Source organism: Anabas testudineus, chromosome 3 (assembly GCF_900324465.2).
Source record: "Anabas testudineus chromosome 3, fAnaTes1.2, whole genome shotgun sequence".
Lineage (NCBI taxonomy): Eukaryota > Metazoa > Chordata > Actinopteri > Anabantiformes > Anabantidae > Anabas > Anabas testudineus.
In genome coordinates this window covers 5,634,456-5,654,454 of record NC_046612.1, presented here as the reverse complement: position 1 = coordinate 5,654,454, position 19,999 = coordinate 5,634,456, and the positions used below count along the sequence as shown (strand labels likewise).

At 37.2% G+C, this 19,999-nt stretch overlaps 1 protein-coding gene across 4 annotated transcripts in view; it reads right to left on the bottom strand.

Moving 5' to 3' along the window:
• spon1a (spondin 1a) overlaps positions 1 to 19,999 on the bottom strand; it is a 78,758-nt gene that overhangs the window by 47,229 nt on the left and 11,530 nt on the right. Inside the window, exons 4-5 of one of the 4 annotated variants that reach the window (XM_026377701.1) lie at positions 1,331 to 1,501; positions 475 to 581 (exon numbers count right to left, since the gene is read on the bottom strand). In XM_026377701.1, the coding sequence (XP_026233486.1) occupies positions 475 to 581; positions 1,331 to 1,501 (278 nt within the window). Of the gene's footprint in view, positions 1 to 474; positions 582 to 1,330; positions 1,916 to 19,999 lie in introns of those variants that run through there. The other 3 variants (XM_026377700.1, XM_026377699.1, XM_026377702.1) reach the window with 3 other exon arrangements.

Below are 19,999 nucleotides of genomic sequence, written 5' to 3'. Positions count from 1 at the left end.
AAATCACAGCTACATTCAGACGAGCTAAGAGAATGCTCTTTTCAAATGCTATATCAAGCCTATTAGAGGAGGTGAGAATAATCACACTTTGACATGCAAAGACAGGAAGGCTGTGAAAAAAAGAATCTGTTAAGACCCTCCACCCCCCGCCTCCATCTACACTAAGATCTATCTTTTGTTTTTCTGTTTTCACCCACGTCATGCATGCTACTTGTTCTAGAATTCAGAGGAATGGTGCTAATGATATTATGGTTATGGCAGGTGCAATTAACTGTGCTTGTTTACTGTCTTTGTGTCAGCTGAGTGTTAGATGAAAATGTAGTGTATAACTGTCAAGGATGGACATTAAATATCAGGATTTAACTATTAGTTTACCAGACCAGGATGAGTCTTAATTAAGATAGAACGGCACAGTAATAACTGGAAAAGTCTATTTTTTCAGACTATATCAAGAGTCTTTAGCTTCTACTGTACCTGGAAATTTCCAACATAGTCCTCGTCCTTGTCTCCTTCTGCACCCTCCTTCAGGGCAATGAGGGTGAACCCTCTGAAGTAGGAGGGGCTGGATGCAATCACAGACACTGGACGGAATAAAACAAGAGAAACAGCAAGCATCAACTAACAGATGGAAAAATCTGATCAATCCTTCTTCCAAACTAGAGAATAAAGTGGGTGAACTTAACTACCTTCCTGGGTACTGCTACATTTAGAAACAAGGCAACATGTGCTGAGCTCTGATGGGTAAAGGGTTATCATTACTGATAAGATTGCAAATTTTACAATGCCTTCTTAGTCCAGAACCAGCTGCATAAATTAATTAAGACAGTGCTTTGTGCACTTCCAACATATCCAACATAACATGTAAGAATCTGCATTTATTTTTGGGAAAATGCAATTGACAACTTCAACAGCATCTTCGACTTTCAGACTTCTAAATGACTAGTTTATAATACACGATATAGTGTTAGTTGAGTCCATGGAAAATGTTATTTTTTATTCAGTATTTGGATCATTTAATTTAAGCAGAAACGAACCAACCAGAACCAAAACAGATCAAGCATTTGAAAACGTATTCACTGATTTACTCACGCATCTTTAAATTAGGTTAAAAGTTATGTCACCTTTAGTTAAAATATAGACAGATAGCCCATCAGGATACAGGATCATCTGTTTACTCAGTTTAATTTGGGGCACAGGTTCCACACAAGCGACGCCTCAAAGCAGACTACAGAAAGTTATTTCAAGTTTGTATAGATTACTGACTGCAGTTTAGTGTTTATTTCACAATGCGCACTTGGTGTCAACCAACGCAGTTCTCGCCAACACCAACCTCTGTATGTGCTCCCTGGCTGATAGCTCTCCGGGTCTCCCTCAACTCGGAGGCGGAATTCGTTGGTGCCTTCTTTCCGATTGCTCTGAGCCCGTAATATCCGACTACAATACCCGTCCGCCTTCCCGGCTCTCTCGGGGGGCTCTTCGGTGAATGCAAAGGTATTGCACGCTGCGGTGGAGACGAAGCAGAGCAGGAGCATTACGCGTGAATGTAACCCGCATGCTGTCATGGTGAAGGTTTCCTGAACGAACTAGTTTAAAGATGAGAAGAAACGTTTGTTGCGGATCCCACTTTACTCCTGAATAAGAAGTTCCCAACTGCTGAAGTAGACCTCTGCTCTGCTACGAGAGTAGATCCATCCTGGTGCGACTGAGGGAGAGAGGAGGACTGGCTGGGTTGGGATGTGCACTCGCTCTAAGAGAAGTGCAAACTGCGCGCCGCTGCTTGGACTGAAGGGGATCGCAGGAGTCCGGGGAAATGGCCAAGCGAGGAATGAGCGTTGTGTGGCTGTCACCAAGGCCACAGATATTTACAAACCAACTAGGCGACGAATCCTCTGCACAAAGAGAGTCGGAACACAGACAGAGGAGGGGAGATGAGGCAACACGTTTGACATGCTTGCATTGAACTCTCAGTGCGGTGCGTTTGTGTGTGCCATCACTCAGCCGCCTTAAGGAAGACAAGGACACACACAGAGACGCACAAAGGAATTAATAAAGCATGTTAAACGGTTGTCTAGGTGACTAATTAAACAAGCCGTTACTCGCACATAAGTGCTGAATCCATTAGCTGCTCGGTGACTGATTAAAGCTCGATTTTCTTGGCGCACAAAGCGAAATTTCCACATGTGTACAGACGTGATGCCAACATCAACATGATAGAGCAGATCTGTCCAAATAAAAATGCATACACTGCATATGCATTGTGGTCCTATCCCAGCATGACGGGTTTCAAACGTGTGGGACTAAAAGGAAAACGTCGCATTCAGCAAATAATGGGGATCTCCTGGACGTGGAGGACTTTTTTGTGACGTTAGCATTTTCCCCAAAGGTCTTAGATATATTCAGATATTTAATGTTTGCTACAAGTCTCAGTGTAATATTAATAATCTGATGTAGCCTAATTATACTGCAAGTTTCACGGAAGGTCCATTCTAGACGTTTTAACAAATAAAAAACATCCCTTTATTAAATTTGTCATTTAAACAGAAAAAAAAATTTGAAATTACAAATCACTTTACAGGTTATATTGGAATTGATTAACAGCCTGTCATGAATTTATCAGAAGTTACCGTTAATTCCTACAATATTATTACATTTTGTCCCAAAACATTATTTTTTATTCTAATATCTGTAGTAATACAGTTGATCTGAATGACTCCAGTGAAATCAAACCTGAAGTTTGGGGAGAAACCAAAGGTCTTGAGAACAAAAATTTCTATTTGTGAAGCTAATAAAGAACTCATACAGTGCTCCTCAGTGATTCTTTGATAAAATGCCAGCTCCAGCTCTCTTTTAGTCTGTGCTGTTCTTTCTTCTTAATAAGATACTGTGCACACACACACACTTGCCCGCTGCCTTTAATACTGTTGTTTTACATCAGAATCATTAATGAGAATGTCAAGAGTTCAACAACTGCTGCTAATCAGGATCAAATGCTCTCATCAGGGAAAGTCTCAACATAATTTATTAAGTGCATGACATTTATTCACGATATTCACACACATGTTCTGGACTGTTCTGCTACATGTTATCCAGTACTGATTTATCAACTGACGGCTTCAGCAACTGACAGCACCTAAAGTCTATAGGTTGAATTATGACCTTATTTAGCAAAAGCATAGAGATCCAAAGGGTCGGTCAACCTCTACAACCTGCTTTCTAATATCATAGGGGCAATTAGCCCAAAGCATCACTTTCTGCTTCCCTTTGTCACAGCTTCCTGCCTTTCATATTTTTCTGATGAAGCACTCTAGCTTTGACACCTGTTTTTTAATGTTTTCTGTTTATCATAAATTCTCCACTCAGTGAAATAAAAGCAACAAGATATTGGGTGCCATGGGATAAAATGAAAACAGCTGAGTTGATCACGTGTGTCTGTATCTTGCACAGAGGGCATGTTTTATCCATTTGGACATTTTCTTGCAACACCCCCAAAGTTTGTTCCAGTCTCTAAAGGGGTAAGCAGGCATGTAATGAGAATGTAACCACTTTTGATGGGCACTGACAAATGTGGCTATGCTCTGTGCATCTACTGCTGGGTTGATGGATGGTTGCTGGGGGAGGAGTTCTGGATAGCAGAACACTACACCAGCAGGTGTCATGAAAGCATTTTGTCTCACAGCCCAGTAGAGCTGAATCTCCTCACAACCTTCAGTCCTTTAGGTTCCTCCCTGAATTGTAAAAAATGTACTTTATATCAGAACAATATCTGCAAGACTCCAATATTCCCCTTTAGCAATGGAAGTAGAACAGCTGTGGAAAAAAGTAACTACACCCAGCAAAGACGTTTCAAAGACATTTACTTTATGTTTTGGTATTATAAGAGCTGGGTACTTTCTAGTGAAAGAAATAATGAAGGTCTAGGTTGCTTTAACCTCCAAAAAGTTTAATATTATACTGTCATATGTGCAATACATATATATTAGGCCTAATAAAGTAAATAATAGCAGGGACACATTTTTTCGTCTTTGTATCACAAATTAACAGTGGTAATTAATAAATGTAAACAACCAAAAAGACAGATTGTGACTTACTCAAACAAGTTACTGAGGTGTTCTGGGACATATTTGACCACATATATTTTGTAGTGTAAACAATAATGTTCTCTAACACGCCCCAACAAGGACGTCGCAAGAAAATACATAATGCAGGATGTGGTGGTTATTTTGGTGAAAGCGTGCATGATCCCCACTCCCACCTCACCCAATCTCCAGTCTGACAGTGGGCTGGGTGCAGCCTTGCCCCAGTCTATTAAATCCTAGTATTGACACTGAATGAGTTATGGGCTGTCATTCCCTTAACTATTCTTGAGTTGCCCTTTAATAGAGACCGCTAACAGCTCCAAGAGAATTACTCAGAGTAGCAGACTGAACATACTTCATCACTACCACGTACATGTGTGCGGAGCGAGGCATTTAAAAAAACAACTATGCTCAAAAAAGTCTTCACTTTTAGTTGACATTTCCTGGACAACAAAAGTTTAAAATGGTATTTTAATAGAAGTGATTTCTATCACTTTGAGTGACACAAATGTAACACAAATGTAATGTTTGTGGCAGGTTGACATCCTGATAAGAGAATTCTATAAGAAGGAATAAAAATAATGGAGAAGAGATGCCCTGCGCCAACTGTGCATTTGATTTCAATTCAATTCAATTAAACAACTTTATTAATCCCAGAGGGAAATTATTTTGCCTTGTTACAGTTGCTCTCAACTCACAGAAAGAAAGGCAACCACAACCAGAAAAGATTCACACCAACACAAATACAGAAGTACATCAATACAGAAAACTCAAAATATATACAGAATATGTAAGATGGATCAAAATAGGTCAATAATTATAGTCCAGCGCTGAATGACAGCAGATGTATGACAAGAAATTCTCAGTTCTCCCTTCCCTCACAGAGGGGGGAGTAATTGTAAAGATTCATGGCCATAGGTAGAAAGGATCTCCTGTGGCGTTCTGTGGAGCACTTAATGTGGATCAGTCTCTGGCTGAGCGTGCTCCTCTGTCCAGCCAACACACTGTGTAGTGGGTGGGAGGGTTTGTCCAGGATTGAGAGGAGTTTGGACAGCATCCTTCTCTCAGCTACAACATGTAGAGGGTCCAGCTTTCTGATGTAGTCTTTACTGCCAGACAATGATGGCAAATTGTTTTTAAAGGTGGTTTGCATTGTCTTGTCCAACATACTTATATTATTATTATGTGTTTGCCACTATGAACAATTGTGAAACCAAGAACCATCAGAGTTAACTCCATTTAGTTTACACTTCCTTCTTGTTGGGTTGTAAACTGAATACTGATCAGGAATATTCTTTGTAAATATTGGACAGCCATAATTCCAGTCTGTAATTTAATTAACATGATGTTTAAGCTGCTACTGAAGTTTCCACATAGCTGTGGGTTGTTGTAGTAGCATTCACGCCACTAGATGGCGATCCTTTACAGTGAATTGTACAGGAATAAAGTTAGACTTGAAAACTTAGCTGAACTTTCTAATCTAGCACAAGACTGGTAGCTACAACACTTTCCAAAAAACGTAACAATCTGGTACGGGTTGTCACGACTGCAATATTTACTAATGCCTGACAAAATGGCGCCTTAAAGACCTGACACTGTGATGCTTATACTGCAGATATCTTAGCTATACTGTGTGAAAATCCGTACAAAGAGACTAGCTATTTTGTAGATTATGCCAAGACCATTCCACCATCTACAAACACAAATACTGATCGTTATAACGTATTTTCTCTTTAGACTACTAATATTTTAATAGTCGCACTACACGAGGTGCTGACACACAAGTGTCCAAAAGATATAGCTCTTATAGCTGCTAATGCTGGTCACATACATATGGTCTCACTAGTTTAGAAGTAAAGTAACCTTCACAACAAATTGAAAGCTACTTGAATGCATAAGATCTTATAACTAGCTCATATAACTTAATATCATGCCAACATAGCCAAGTCATATGTACACAATCACATCTACATGTCAAAATTATGTTTGCATGCCAAGACGTTTGTTTTATACAGATTTTAAGTTATTTATTTTGATTGACAGTTTGGCACCTTAATCTCGTTGTACGATGTTGCAATAACAATAAAAGTTTATCTTAACTTATCTAAATTTGTTATGTCATTATCTAAATTTGCTATAGGTAATCTAGACGTGTGGTGAATACTTTGGTGCAGAAGTCCCCCACCAGCCACAGAGCTAGGTCAGTTATGTGCATTAATTTTACGTAGTACATTTGTCTCTTACAAACATCAGGTCTGTTGTATTTCACTGCCACGTAGGCTTGTGGATTTGGATTGCGGCAAGCAAAATTCTAACATCTATGCTAACTGTTCTCTATGTGTATAGGTTATTCCATGCTTAGATGTTACTTTTTCCAACACTGCTATTACTAAAATGATATAGTGACTTTATGTTATTGAAATGTTTCTTATCAATTCTCAGCTACCTATAGCTTGTGTAACAGCTACAGTATTTTATGTGTAGGAGAAATACTATGTAAATGTAACAAATGTATTTTTATACAGTGGGAACATCCCAGTTACCCAAATATAAGGTGTTTTCCTGTCAAACAGAGACATCACTGCAGACTGTTGGTACACAGCTATTTCAGCTTCACAAGTGCAGGTTTGTAGCCTAATATATTACAGCTGTTTTAGATACAGTTTACAATTAGATGTTGCAGCCTTGACTAGTTACACTATTGCTGATTGCTGAATTTCCTGATGTTATATTTCATAAAAAATTTCTTATAGCTATTTATTTAATTAATTGTGTTTTACAAACACTGTCATTACTAATACACACTTTCATCTCATTTTTAGTTTGTCATGTTGGACAAGATGTTGACAAAGCCCTGAAGGATGCTGAGCCTCCACCAACATTTTGCTCACAACAAATGTGCAGGTACTTCAAGTGTTATTGCTTTTATCTTTAGAAAATTGTCTTTGGTCTGCTGTTAATAACATTTTTGATTTGTTTTATATTTATTGTACTTGACTGTACTTGCCACCACAACTGAGTTATGCATCTGGTTTGACAGATTCTGGCAGCTGTAACTTTCCGCTGATACTCTACCCCTTCTTCATCATTGTTCTTCATCTTGGTCAGATTCTTAAAGAACTCACTCCAGCTTTTTTATGAGAAAAGCATCTTATTGGATGCTATTTATTTTAAAGTCATTCTCCCAGATGGAAAGCTTAAAATAACAATAGATAATGTAGGTGTTGTGAGGGATCTGCAGTCAGAATTTTGGAATGTTTTTCATGAGCAGTGCACTTTGGGAAACTGGCATTAACGTGCTGTACCCATGTCATGATTTTGGTTTAAAAAAAAAAAAAGAAAGAGTAGGAAAGGATAGGCTGAATAATTCCATTTGGCTGGCAAAAAAAGTAGTACATGCCTATAAAAATTGCACATGTACTTCTGGAGCAAACAGTTCTTGGATTTGTGGAGACACCTTCCTCAAGTATGTTTCAGAGTACGTGATCTTTGAATCCTGCTGTTCACATTTTAGAGGTGTTGACCAGGAAGAATTGTTGGAAGTCACGGACATTCACAGCTGTTGAAAGCTTCCAACAGCCGACAACATTGAGCAAATCCTGAGGGAGCTTGCCCATCAAAAACTAATTCAAGGAACCATCTTAGAGATTGAAGTGTAGTGGAGCACCACACTGGCATCTATGAGATCTGAGCTGAAAGAAATTACAGCACTGTAAAAAGAGTTGCAACCAACATCAACGAAAATAATAAAGTCAATAACCTATCCCACTATCCTGGAGAAACAGATTGTCAACTATGCAAGTCCACACCTTAGGGAGTCGGACACACAGCACCTGTCCCCTTTTCCTCAGATTTTGCACTGGATCAGACTTGTTCACAGGAAAGACCATCACTGACTGACACAAATGCAGGGATTTCGAAGAAAACCCATTGCTCATATATGTGGCTGTTACTTGGAGTTGCCAGTCAGTTATGACAACTACCCAGATTTTAGACATGAAATGAACAAAGTCTTAGAAAGTAATGTGTGGGTTATGGATATTGTATAAGAGACAAATGTCAGCCTTCATTGCATTGCCAGAAAAAGTTCACTCTGTAGGTTCTGCAGAGGTATGGCTAGTGAAGGAATAGCAGTGATTCAACATGATCTTCTTGCATTTAAATTGTGTTTCCAAATGTAAAAAATATCAAGTACTATCAATACCTTTATTAAGTTATAATCAAGGTAAGGATTTTGCCAAGAACCACACTCTAAATGATTTATTTGAGACTTTAAATCTTTAAATTGAGCTTCAGTTATTAAATAAAGCTAGTAAATAATAACAGGTAACTTGTAGGATAATTGGTCTATGAAAGGAAAATGCAAAAACGGAACCCTTTGTGTTTAAGTTGATAAGTTTACAGAAATATTTTATCAGTTTAATATTTTGAATAGAATCTCAAAATACTTTCAGTGGATTAGTAAATGTTTCAGTTTTTCTCTCAAACACTGGTTCAATTTAAAATTTAAAAAAGCTTATTTGAACACATGTATCTCACAAAAATTCTTTGAATGCACACTCTTCAAGGCAGACTTGAACTTTCTCCAGGTTCACATGATATAGAATCTATGCCTCCATACAGCTGAGGAACAGTGTGTAAGATGGATGGATGGCCATGAGGTGAACAGGAGTTTTGGACGGAATTCTGTGGTTGTTCCAAGTCAGTACAACCTCATTAATGGCCTCCTAAGATGTAGATCATATTTAAGCAAAATGGAAAAAATACTGTGCAACTGCTGCCACAGTCAAATAGTCCCGACTTGACGGTTTATCAAGTCTGAGTCTGGCAGGAAATCCACCAACATTGATAACTGCATCCATAAAGTAGCTCTTTTGGAAAGCTGCCACCTCAGTCACATCAGTTTTATTCTTTCTACTCCAAAGCTGCTTCTTGCTTAAAATCCTCTGAAAGGTGCGCTTACTTAGGACAATCCCATAAGAATTATCAAGCAAATGAATGATTTCATCTGTTGAAAAGCCATGGTTGAAGTAGACCTCAATTTATTCACAATCCATTTCCTTAATAAATTCACCCAATTGTTGCATCAAACTACAGAGTTACCATATGATCGGCTCGAGTCGAAGTCAAAAGTGACATCTCATAATTTACTTTTTATCTTATCATTTTGACTTTAAGTCGAAATTTTGACTTTTTATCTCATCATTTTGAATTAGTAAGTGAAAATGTTGACTTTTTATCTCATAAATTTGACTTACTATTTTTTTCCCCAATCATGAAAAACCTTTCTTGTTTGTTTTCTTTTTAGTGGCAAAAATGGGCTTCCATATGGTGGAGTAGGAGAGGCTGCACATTACAGCCAAGCCACCCACTGCCAAGTCATTAAGGTCATATTTACCAAGAAACACAACACTATATGCAGAAAACCTAAGAATATCTAACACACCTTTCCACTCAACTTGAAAGAGAAAGACATATTTAGAAGATTCAGAAAAGGAGAAGGATAAAACAGATGGGAATCCTGTCAGACTATGGTTCTTGATCATTACACTGAATATTTCTATATCTTATACATTTCAGATATCTGCTGACTGAGACTGGTAACAATGACTGACATCCTGACCTTTAGTGCTTTAATGGTCCTTGATGTATATTGATAACAGCCTCTGATGTCACTCACCATAGTTAAGCAAACTTGGTCTGCAGGCAGAGTTAATGTCTTTATTTTCACCCTGGCTTCATGCATCCAGTCCCCCATCTACTGCTTTGGAGGTAATGCATTTTGATGTCCGTCTAAAAGCCTGAATGAAACGTGCCGTTAGGAGACCAGCAAGCGTACGGGGGCTATCACAAATGATTACAGTCAGCCAGAGGGTGACGGGGATCACCAGGTGCTGGAGCCTGCTGAGGCATTACTTATTGAATCCTGTCTTTAGCTCTTAGGACACCCAGGCCATATCTAAATGGCTTTGAGGAAATCACACACCCTGTCAGAAACTATTAAGTTTCTGTGTAAGTAACAGACTGCTTTAGCTTAGCTTAGCCACTAGTCTATGGGAGGCCAAATATAACATTCAGCTGGTAAACAGTGGCTCAGTGAGGCCTTTGCAAAAATGTGTATGGATAATGATGTAAAGATCTTGACATTACAGTGGAAAAAGCCAAATATAGTCTAACCCAAAACATTTCTGATTTTCACAGATTGAAGATGAAGATGATTTGTGTATATATGCTCAATACAGGTTCATTACATCCTGCATTGTAATGCAAAAAACAGAAAATTTAATGTCAGGCTTGTGACAGCTGAGATTTCATTTATATCTCTTAGAGGACTGTGGGACACAGTGTCCATATAAAGTTGAAGGCCAAGACACCCAACTGTGTGGCCTGGTTTAAATGTCACATTAACATCTATGCTGTCTTTGCCATAAGTGCTGTGACATTCTCCAGCACTGGTGTGAGCAGCAAACTCTCACTGGCACCTCAATGAAAATCTCAGTTGTATTATAGGACAGGTCTGTCAAATGATCACCTCTTTTCACAATCCATTATGTTTTCTCATACAACTATAGTACTATCATGAGCTCAGGGATCTGATATGTTTCACCGGTTTATGACACTTACTATTTTGTTACTAGCATTTTCAAAGAGGTTTTGACCTTTTCTCAAACTCGGCCCTCCACTTGCGGCTGACCTTTAGCAAGGAAACCACATGCGATAGCTGAAGACGCTCTTGTGTTCTCTCTCCTCGAATGTCATGCACGGAAGCACCACAGGTCTTGTATCGCTTATCTAAACATGTCCCCTGCTATTACCACTCAAAACTATATCAGAACACCAACTAATTTAAAAGCCCCACAAAAGGCCAAATAGAAACAGCCTATACCTATACAGTAAAAGACAAATTACTTGGTAAGACATACACATTTCTTTCAAATTAAAGTTTTTTCAATAAAATAGACTCCAAGATCAAAACATACAAATACAGACTGCATACAGTGCACATCAAGTTTTTAATGCTGCAATGATAACCCTAATAATGCACCATGTTCATGTAGACATTTATGTATGTAAGACTGGTTTAGTGGTTTTAAAAAAAAAAAAGAAATATTTAACTGTTCAGTAAGCAAACTTACATGTTTTGTTGTCTGTTGTTTGCATCAGTGCACATATCACAAAAATTATCCTAAAAGGATTTAGTGAGGTTTTAGTTTTTGGATCTAACACGAACAGCAGATGAAAATGTCTTGTATCACTGGAAAAACACTATATCTATTATTTTTCCTTCTGGCATTTCAAATATATTAACAAGTGTAAACAGAAGTTCTCAATGCATTTCCTTTGCTTTCCTTTCTTCTATGCTGCTTCATCATCAGAATGATGATTAGATAAGATGAGAATAATAGCAGTCAACTGTGCGCAAATAGACTGCACCAAAAATATCCAAATATACTAAATACAGACACTGCAATTGCTTTTAGGTTTAATGAATCACATAGCATGTGCCCAATTTATGCATTTACATTTTCTCCCCTCTTTGCTTTGCGCATTGGTGCAAAAGCCCTCCGCTTTGTACATTTATGAAGGCAAAGGTATAAAATCCGTCTTGTTTTGGACATTTGAAAGACAATTTCCCTAGTGCACACGCTTAGTACATAAGCTGGTGCCATTTGTTGCAGATGATCAAGTTTACACGCAAACCTTTAGTAAATAAGGCTCATGGTGAATTACAATAAGTATGATAGTTTTTCTAATTTTGTGGTTTATACAATATTTAGTTTTATAGCAACCTTCATTCCCTTAACCCTGGGCACTCATGGCCTAAATGTCTTGGGTCAACAGAAAAGGTGAGTCCATGTCAGAGTTGACAGGTGGCAGAGAGCTCATACATGTCTGGAATAAGAGCAGGACAGAGACAACTAAACAGTGCAGATGGTTTTAGACAACTGAGATAAAAGTTGAAACATTAAATCTTTACAGCAGAGCATTGGTGAGTTTTATGAATGTGGACAAAACTATATTACAATGTTAATTATCTTCTTTACCTCTTTAGCAGAAAGTACAGCTAAATGCCTATTGCCTATGCCAATATCACACATATATCTCCCTAAGCCTGTCTCTCTTTGCTTATGATACCAATTTATAGCCTTTCAGCTGTTCCATAATATAACAAATTATCTCCATTATTGTGTATTATCTGCTGATGAAGGCTAATCTATAATGATAGATTAGATAATTATTTACATTCACAGTATTGACTATAACAATCAAGCTCAATAAAACCGAAAAGAAAATTTACTTTCTACTATATTCTATTTACCTCTCTTCAACACTGGAAAACTAATCACAAAGCAGATTAGCATACTTGACGTTAATCTGCTACATTGCTAACTGCTTCTATTGCGGATGTTGATGATGAAGATGTAACAACCACCTTCCTCATTCCACCATCATGAATTCATCTAGATGAATAGTTAAGATAAACAAGGTGGGACAGATGTTGCTGACATTAACCACTGGAAGAGTTAATTTCTTGCTTTCATCTATAAAGTAGTCAGTTAGCTTAAAAACTGATGGTATGCCTATGAAAAGTCTTCAGCAATATATTTTGTAATGGACTGAATCATGTCAGTAAAGCCTTTAAAGATGAGCAGGCATTTTCAACTAGAAAGTTTTATTTTGTTTTGTTTTTTTTTTTATTGCTGGCTATAGATAAAAATGTAACCCCATGTAAGACAGCTAACTGATTTTCTTCTGTGCTGCACTTTTCTTCCTTCTAACCCTATATAGACATTAATTACATTTCGAAATCAAACTGTTTTCAATTCAAAGAGCACTCAAATCGTCAGTTTCAAATAAACATTGTTATAGACATAAAACATATGGGGGCCATAAACGCTTTCTGCTCTTTGATGAGAACACACCCATTCATCCATTCAAAAATTTGTTAGAGCTGAAACATGCAGTTTGTGCCAGAACGACATTTAAGGGCATATCTTCTGTGTTCTGCTACTGAATTTATGTGGTACTAAGAGTGAGACAAAAAAGAAAGTAAGAAAGACAGAAGGAAAAAAAAAGACACACTTGGGACTAAATTTCTATTCCAGGCATCATTAGTCTGAAATGACTACCCTGGGTACAGATGTGGTTCAGACTGTAAAGAGAATGAAAGAGTTTGGAATGTGGGGAATAAAAGGAAAGTAGCAGTGAAAAACATCTGAGATGGCAGCACATGTTCGAGGTGCTTCACTAAAGATTTATGTGTTAATACAGTGTTGATCTACTGGCTTTCTCAACTCTTGACTGCTACAGCAGATAAAGACCGGGGCACACGAAAAGGGAGACAAATGACATACAATAAGGCTGAGGTCAAAACCTAATAATATCCAGATCAGGATGAAATGAAAGCACTAAAACAAAGTCAAGCTGAAGAGTATATATGATTATGATATTTCCTTTGCACAGCTACTGTCTTTAACCAGTTTTGATTTTGGCCTCTGAGCCACTTCACTACAATTTGTTTTTTTAACCTTGTGAAGGTAAAATGTGACCACTATTAGAGGCAAATCTTGCAGCCTGCTGGTTTATTGCCCCATCTATCTGTAGAAAGTGGGGTATATTGAACCTCTTTCTACTTTTAATCAATTCAAAAGTAATGCCAACTCATAGCTTTTACTTCAACCACAAGTCAATGGAAGAGTGTGAGAAAGTGGTCCATTGTGGACTTTTACAACAAACTTACAAAGACAGGTAATAATGCTATACCAATTTATAATCACATCTTGGTAACCACAAAAAACACTACTATGGCTTCTGTCAAATTGTGTACTGGTTTTGTAGCACACAAAATTTTATTAAATTGATTTGCAAAATTTTTTAAATAGTGAATGATTTAGGATGCTTGTTGCTTTCCAGTTCTGAATAGCTCTTTGTTTGAGGCAGGCTTTGGCCAAAAGCTGAGGCCCACTCAGCTCTAAAGAGCTCTCCTACACCTGAATACTAATGAAGAGCTTGTGATCTTAACCTGACTTTGGTTTCAGCATGTAAGAGAGACAATGTCAAGCACTCTATTGGTCTGAGAAAGAGATATGCAGAGGGCTGTCTGACACTGGGCTGTGAAGACAGGAGAAATAGTGGCGGGCAGGAGACGGTGATGTGAGCTAGTGGAGAATGTCAGCGTGTCATGTTACCTTGTGTATTATGTCTTTTCCATGGTCAAGTTACTGATTGTGCCATTATTCTGAAGCTTTTATTTTTCTGCTGTTCAGCTTTATTATCTTTATCTCAATGTGCACTCCACCGAACAAGCACTTGAACTTCTATATATTCCACGGCAATTAAATCCATGTTTTCTATTTCAATAGCAACAAAAAATAAGTGGGAGAGGGATTTAGAAAGTACTAGATGCTGAACTGAAAGTGAGTAGGGCTGACTGATCCTCTTGAGACTGGAGGCGTAGGACTCTGTGGGGAGCATTAGAGATGTTTTGTAGCTGGAAACAGAAAAAGGGAGGACTATCAGGGATCAGAGGAGGCTGAAGTACACTATGATAAAAAGCATCTCCCACTCCTGGTTGGATCTATGTGTGTTTGTGTGTTGCTTAGAAACATGCCGGCAACTCTTCTAGCATGGTCTTTTGACATGGATGTCGATTGTTGGCCACACTGACTCCCACTCACGTTTCACTCCAGAGTATGTTTCATATTCAGCATTTGATTGAGTAGATTAACTCTTGATTAAAGCAGTCCAGGTACTTCCCAGCTTGCACAACCCTACTTACAACCAATACTTCAGTACAATGACAATGACATTGTCATTCTGTCTTTGTTCTTTTCATGAAATCAGAGTTAAAAGTACAATGGGTTCCTGATTTCCAATTACAATAACTTATTGTCAACTTCAAACTGATTAAAGTATTCATTGATAGAGCAGTAACATGGAAACACATAAGCTACAAATGGATCCCTATTGAAAGGTCAAAGTTCTTGACAATGCTCTAACAGAGAGAACAGCTGAAAGAAAATTGAGAGCTATGCTGGTAAAACGACATTGGAGCTAATACAACATAGCTTTGACAATATTAAATAATAACCAACATTGACCAACGACAGAGCCAGTGGCTAAACCCACTGTTCTCTATGAATAAGATCTGAACCTTCTAAAGAAACCAAAGAGCCCCTATTAACACACCAAAAGAAGAAGGAGGCTGGCTAATACTACTACTATTGCTGCTACAACTAAGTTGACTTGATTCTAGGTCCATCTAGTCCTAGGTTCATCTGTAAAACCCAATTGTACTCAAACTGTTTCTTCCTGACTACACTTCTCAAAGATATTCCACCCTCGATCAGCACGTCCATATTAGATCAGATCAGTGTATCTTTACAAACAGGCTGTGTACCACAGGCTTTTGAGGTTGCCGTATTCTACTCAAATAGCCTACTCTTGACTGAGGTTTTAGCTAATTATAGACCAATATCCAATCTGCCCTTTATGCCTGCCTCTAAAATTCTCAAAAAAGTAGTGCTGACTGTAGTATAAAATTGCCTGTCAGATTTCCAGTTTATAGCTATCTGAGGTTAACACAAGCCAAGTGTTCGACTGCAGAGAGAACCAATGTAGCTGTTGTGCTGATGTTCAGGACAAATAAAAGCGTTACTTTAATTAAACTTACTTCAAACATTAAGGTTTTTTATTAAGGTTCACATAAAAAAATCAGTTCCACACAAAAAAGACTCTCACCCACTCCCTGTGCACTCTACAAGGTTATAAATTGTGCTTTTACACAAAAAAAGTTTTCATTGCAGTCTACCAGATATGAGTGTAACTCATACATAAATCATACACAAAGAAGTGAGATAAATTAATTCCCAATGGAAAGGTGATTTTAATTACACAAATCTGCTGCATCGCTCTCTCCCACTCACTCATTGTCATTCAAATAATGAAACTCATCAGTACTGACAAAACCACTTGCCATCAAACACAGAGCAGCATGTCCTTTGATAACTAATGTAATTTTCTGCACTGCCAAATAGTAGTTATCCTCTACAATCTTAGGGAAACATACAGCATATCAAGTTGACATTCAAAGTTGCACGAGTTACTATGATTACCAGGGGTGGTAATTAAGTAAGTACATTTACTCAAGTACTATAGTTAAGTTTTGAGGTAATTTTACTTTACAAAATGTTTCCATTTGATTTACCTTTTATTCCACTACATTCATTTCAACATCATGAGTGACTAGCTACTTTTTTCAGGATTAGATTCTTAGAAAAATCATTATATATTAATAAAATGCTATGGAATAAACTCCTCTCGCTCTATAAGCTGGTTAAAATCAGCTTCACCTTTATGGACTGTTGTTTTGTTCCAGAAAATTAAAGGATACTTCTATTTATGGTGGAATATGGCCATGGGCTTGCATTGAGTTTTTGGTGATTACCATAGAGGGAATTTTGTAGCTATAAATAAATCTGTATGGGCATGCAACAAGTATTAAATAGAGACTAAAGGTCATGGCTGTAAAATGTGCCTTTGGAATAAATTTATTCTGGAAAATAGGTTTCATCACAGAATTATCAATACATTCATTTTCTGCAGATTTCATACCATCAGTAATGCATTGCATATTCTCAAAGAGAGCAAAAATAGCAGATTTGCACATGGGGGACTGAAATGCTATTTACATTGTTATCGCCATCGACCTATTGAAAATATAGCACAGCAATGCAACACAAACACCTTGCCAAATGCAGTAAATATAAAGGGCTAGCACGACCCATTAAACAACAACAAAAGATTAAATAGAGAGCAGTAATTAGAAAGCAAAAGGGTAACATATACAAACCAAGATGTACAACAGTTAATAAAGGCAATGACAAATAATTTTGTAAAGCATACATGAACAACATGTACAGTTAAGGTCATCTCCCACTGTTCAGGTCATGTTTTAATGGCACAAAGACTAAAGCAGACAGTCATTTACTCTTAATATTACCATAAAATTGTATTACCATTAATTAGCAAAGGCAATACTCAGCCAACACTGAGCTGGACGCCAGATGGTGCACATGATCACTTAATCTACCACCAGGTGTTGTATATAACAACACCTGCTTTTCTGATTCTCAGCCACTCAATTCACCAGAATTATCTCAGTATGATTTTTAACCAATTTAACCATTACAAAAAAAAAGAAAAAAAAATCAGGCAATCTGCTTTGCTATTGGTACCCATACTTTGTATGCAGGCAGATTCCTCGAACATGAAAAAAAAATAAATAAAATTTTTCCTTAATCTGGCTTCATTTATTAATTCTCAGTCTGCTGACCCAATGAAAGTATCCTAGAAGAGACCCATATTAGACACAGCAATACAAGAGATATTAGTTTGCATGTCTACATGTGTGCACAAAAACATACTGTATTTGCTGCTGAAATTTCACATTACAACTAGAGCATAAATGTCACGGTTTAAAGTAAATCAATTAAGTGAAAAACTAGACCAGTGTAATAAAAATACTAAAGAAAAAATACCAAATCTAAGCCTACTACATCAAATGTTGCACATTATGTGTATGCAGTGGTTACTACTGTAATCAGTGGGTCAGTCAGGGCTGCATGTTGCATAAAAAGGTGCTGTTTCTGTATAAAGATTTTTTATAGGCTGTGCACAAACCAAGTTTAAAAAGTAACAAGGGTGATGGCTGGTTATATTTAAGATAGAACCATAAAGAACAATATAGTTCTCTATGTCTCTGCCGCAGTTTACAAGACTGTGACTGGAGATGGTTAGTTGACCCTGATTATCTCGTCTCAGTGGCATTATTAATTTTGTCAATGAAAAAAACTGACCTGGCAAATAGAAAAGTCATTCAATCAAATATCTAATTAGAGATGTGTTATCATCCATCCAATGCAGTAATGCCATAATACCAGATATGATCACAACATTAAAATATTTGGCACCAACAGCTGCAACAGTGCAGCTTGCTGTATCTCTCGCTTTCTATATATAGAGATTTTTTTTTGAGGAAAAAAAAAATGATATATAAATATACAGGTGTTCTGATAGGTGAAAGGTTGAAAAAGTGAAACTCTCATAGTGTAGGTTCACTGTATGTAATGTGGCATATACCAAGTTACTTTAAGTTTTATTTTCAAATGAATTAATTTTACAGCTCATGGCAAATCCAAAACTTGGATCTTTCATGCACATCTATTACTCATGCTTTAAGCAGGAGCCTTCAAGGGAATAGCTATTAGATATGAACAAATCCTTTAAATGGAGAGGAACCTGATAAAGATGTAACTGTATTACAGTATTACAGGTTACGTATTTTTTATGTGCTGCTTCTCACCGAAAACAGCAGGACAAAAAGTGTGTATATCCAAATTTCTTTTTAATTTCTCTGTGGGAAGTTTGAGTCCTCCAGATCATCTTAATGTGAGAGTTTTTTTTCTTTTAAGGCATTTGTCTTTAAGATTGGGGTGAGAGAAATTACAGGGCTTCATTTAAGGTACTTTTTCTCCCTTTAATCTAGAATTTGAAAGCAACTGGGGCACTGTAAGAGAATCAATAAACTCTGTTTTGGAGCATAGGTAGACAGACTTTCTTTCTAATCAGGTTATAAAGACTTGTTAACATTTACTCTGACTATAAGAATTGACAAAATACAGTGTACAGTCACATCAGAAAGCTTTTAGACCCCTTCACTTTTTGCACATTTTACTGTTGTCAATTTATTTTAAATTTAAAAAAGCTGTATAAATATTGTATTTTGTAAATCTAAGCACATGAAGCCTGCACGCTAAAAAATGTTTGGACAATGGCAAAGTAAGACTATAAAGTTTATAAATGTCACAGCTTTTCCACCAGCTCCAACACAGGTACTGGAGCTGACCACTTCCATTGTATTCAGTGCTTTGTGATTCCACTCAGTGTGCTGTTAGGCATCCCAGAAGCAGCTCTCCAACCCTAATGATTTGTGTCAATATCTGACAGAAGCTACTTCTGTAACGCCTTTGAAAAAGTTTAATTCACCAATCAGGTTCCCATCTTTACTCCTTCAAGTAGAAGAAACTGGTTTCCATCCAGCTAAGATGCACTGTATGTGAAAAATTGGCTAAATACCAAAAAATAATAAAAGGATTGTGATCATGAATTCAATTTTAACAATGTCATTCATAATGACTTAACTACGGACAACACAATAAAGTAGGAAGAAATAAGAAACTGACAAAAAAGGCCTTTAACTACATAAAAACAAAGAAAGAAAAAAGAGATTAATTGGAAGGTCAATTAGTAATCGTTGAGGGGATCAAAGGCTCAGAAAGTTGGTCATGGTTCACAACTTTACTTCACATGCTCTAGTTTTGACGTCATTTTAGAAAAAGTAAAAGAGATGCAGAAATATCATCGAGAATGACCGACAAACACAACATAGTTACAGTACTGTTGTGACACTTGTGACATGAATTAAATTAAGTGTAATGAAAAACTGCCCCATAGTTCACCCTACCAGTATTTACTTTCTGTTTTTTGCATGAGCCTGTTTCAAAGCAAAGACATAGACAAGTGTTGCAGCAGGTGGGGAAATGCATGTGTGGAGAACAAATTAGTTTCACCTAGTGATGTTATCTCAGGACATCAGGTGAAATAAGGAACCAGAAAATGGACAAGTGTTACAGTTTTTCCAGCAGTTTCTCTTTCTAACTGAACATATAGGAGGATTTTAGCTTGACCAAAAAGCACTGTTATGACTGCAGTAGGCCATTATATGACAAGTAAGTCCATAGCTTTTTTTAGAAATATTAAATAAGTTTGGACAATTCAGTCACTCTTTTTGACTTTTTAAAGCATAGCATTTGCCTCAATACCCCAATGTAATGAATGTCATTAAAAGACCAGCTATTAAA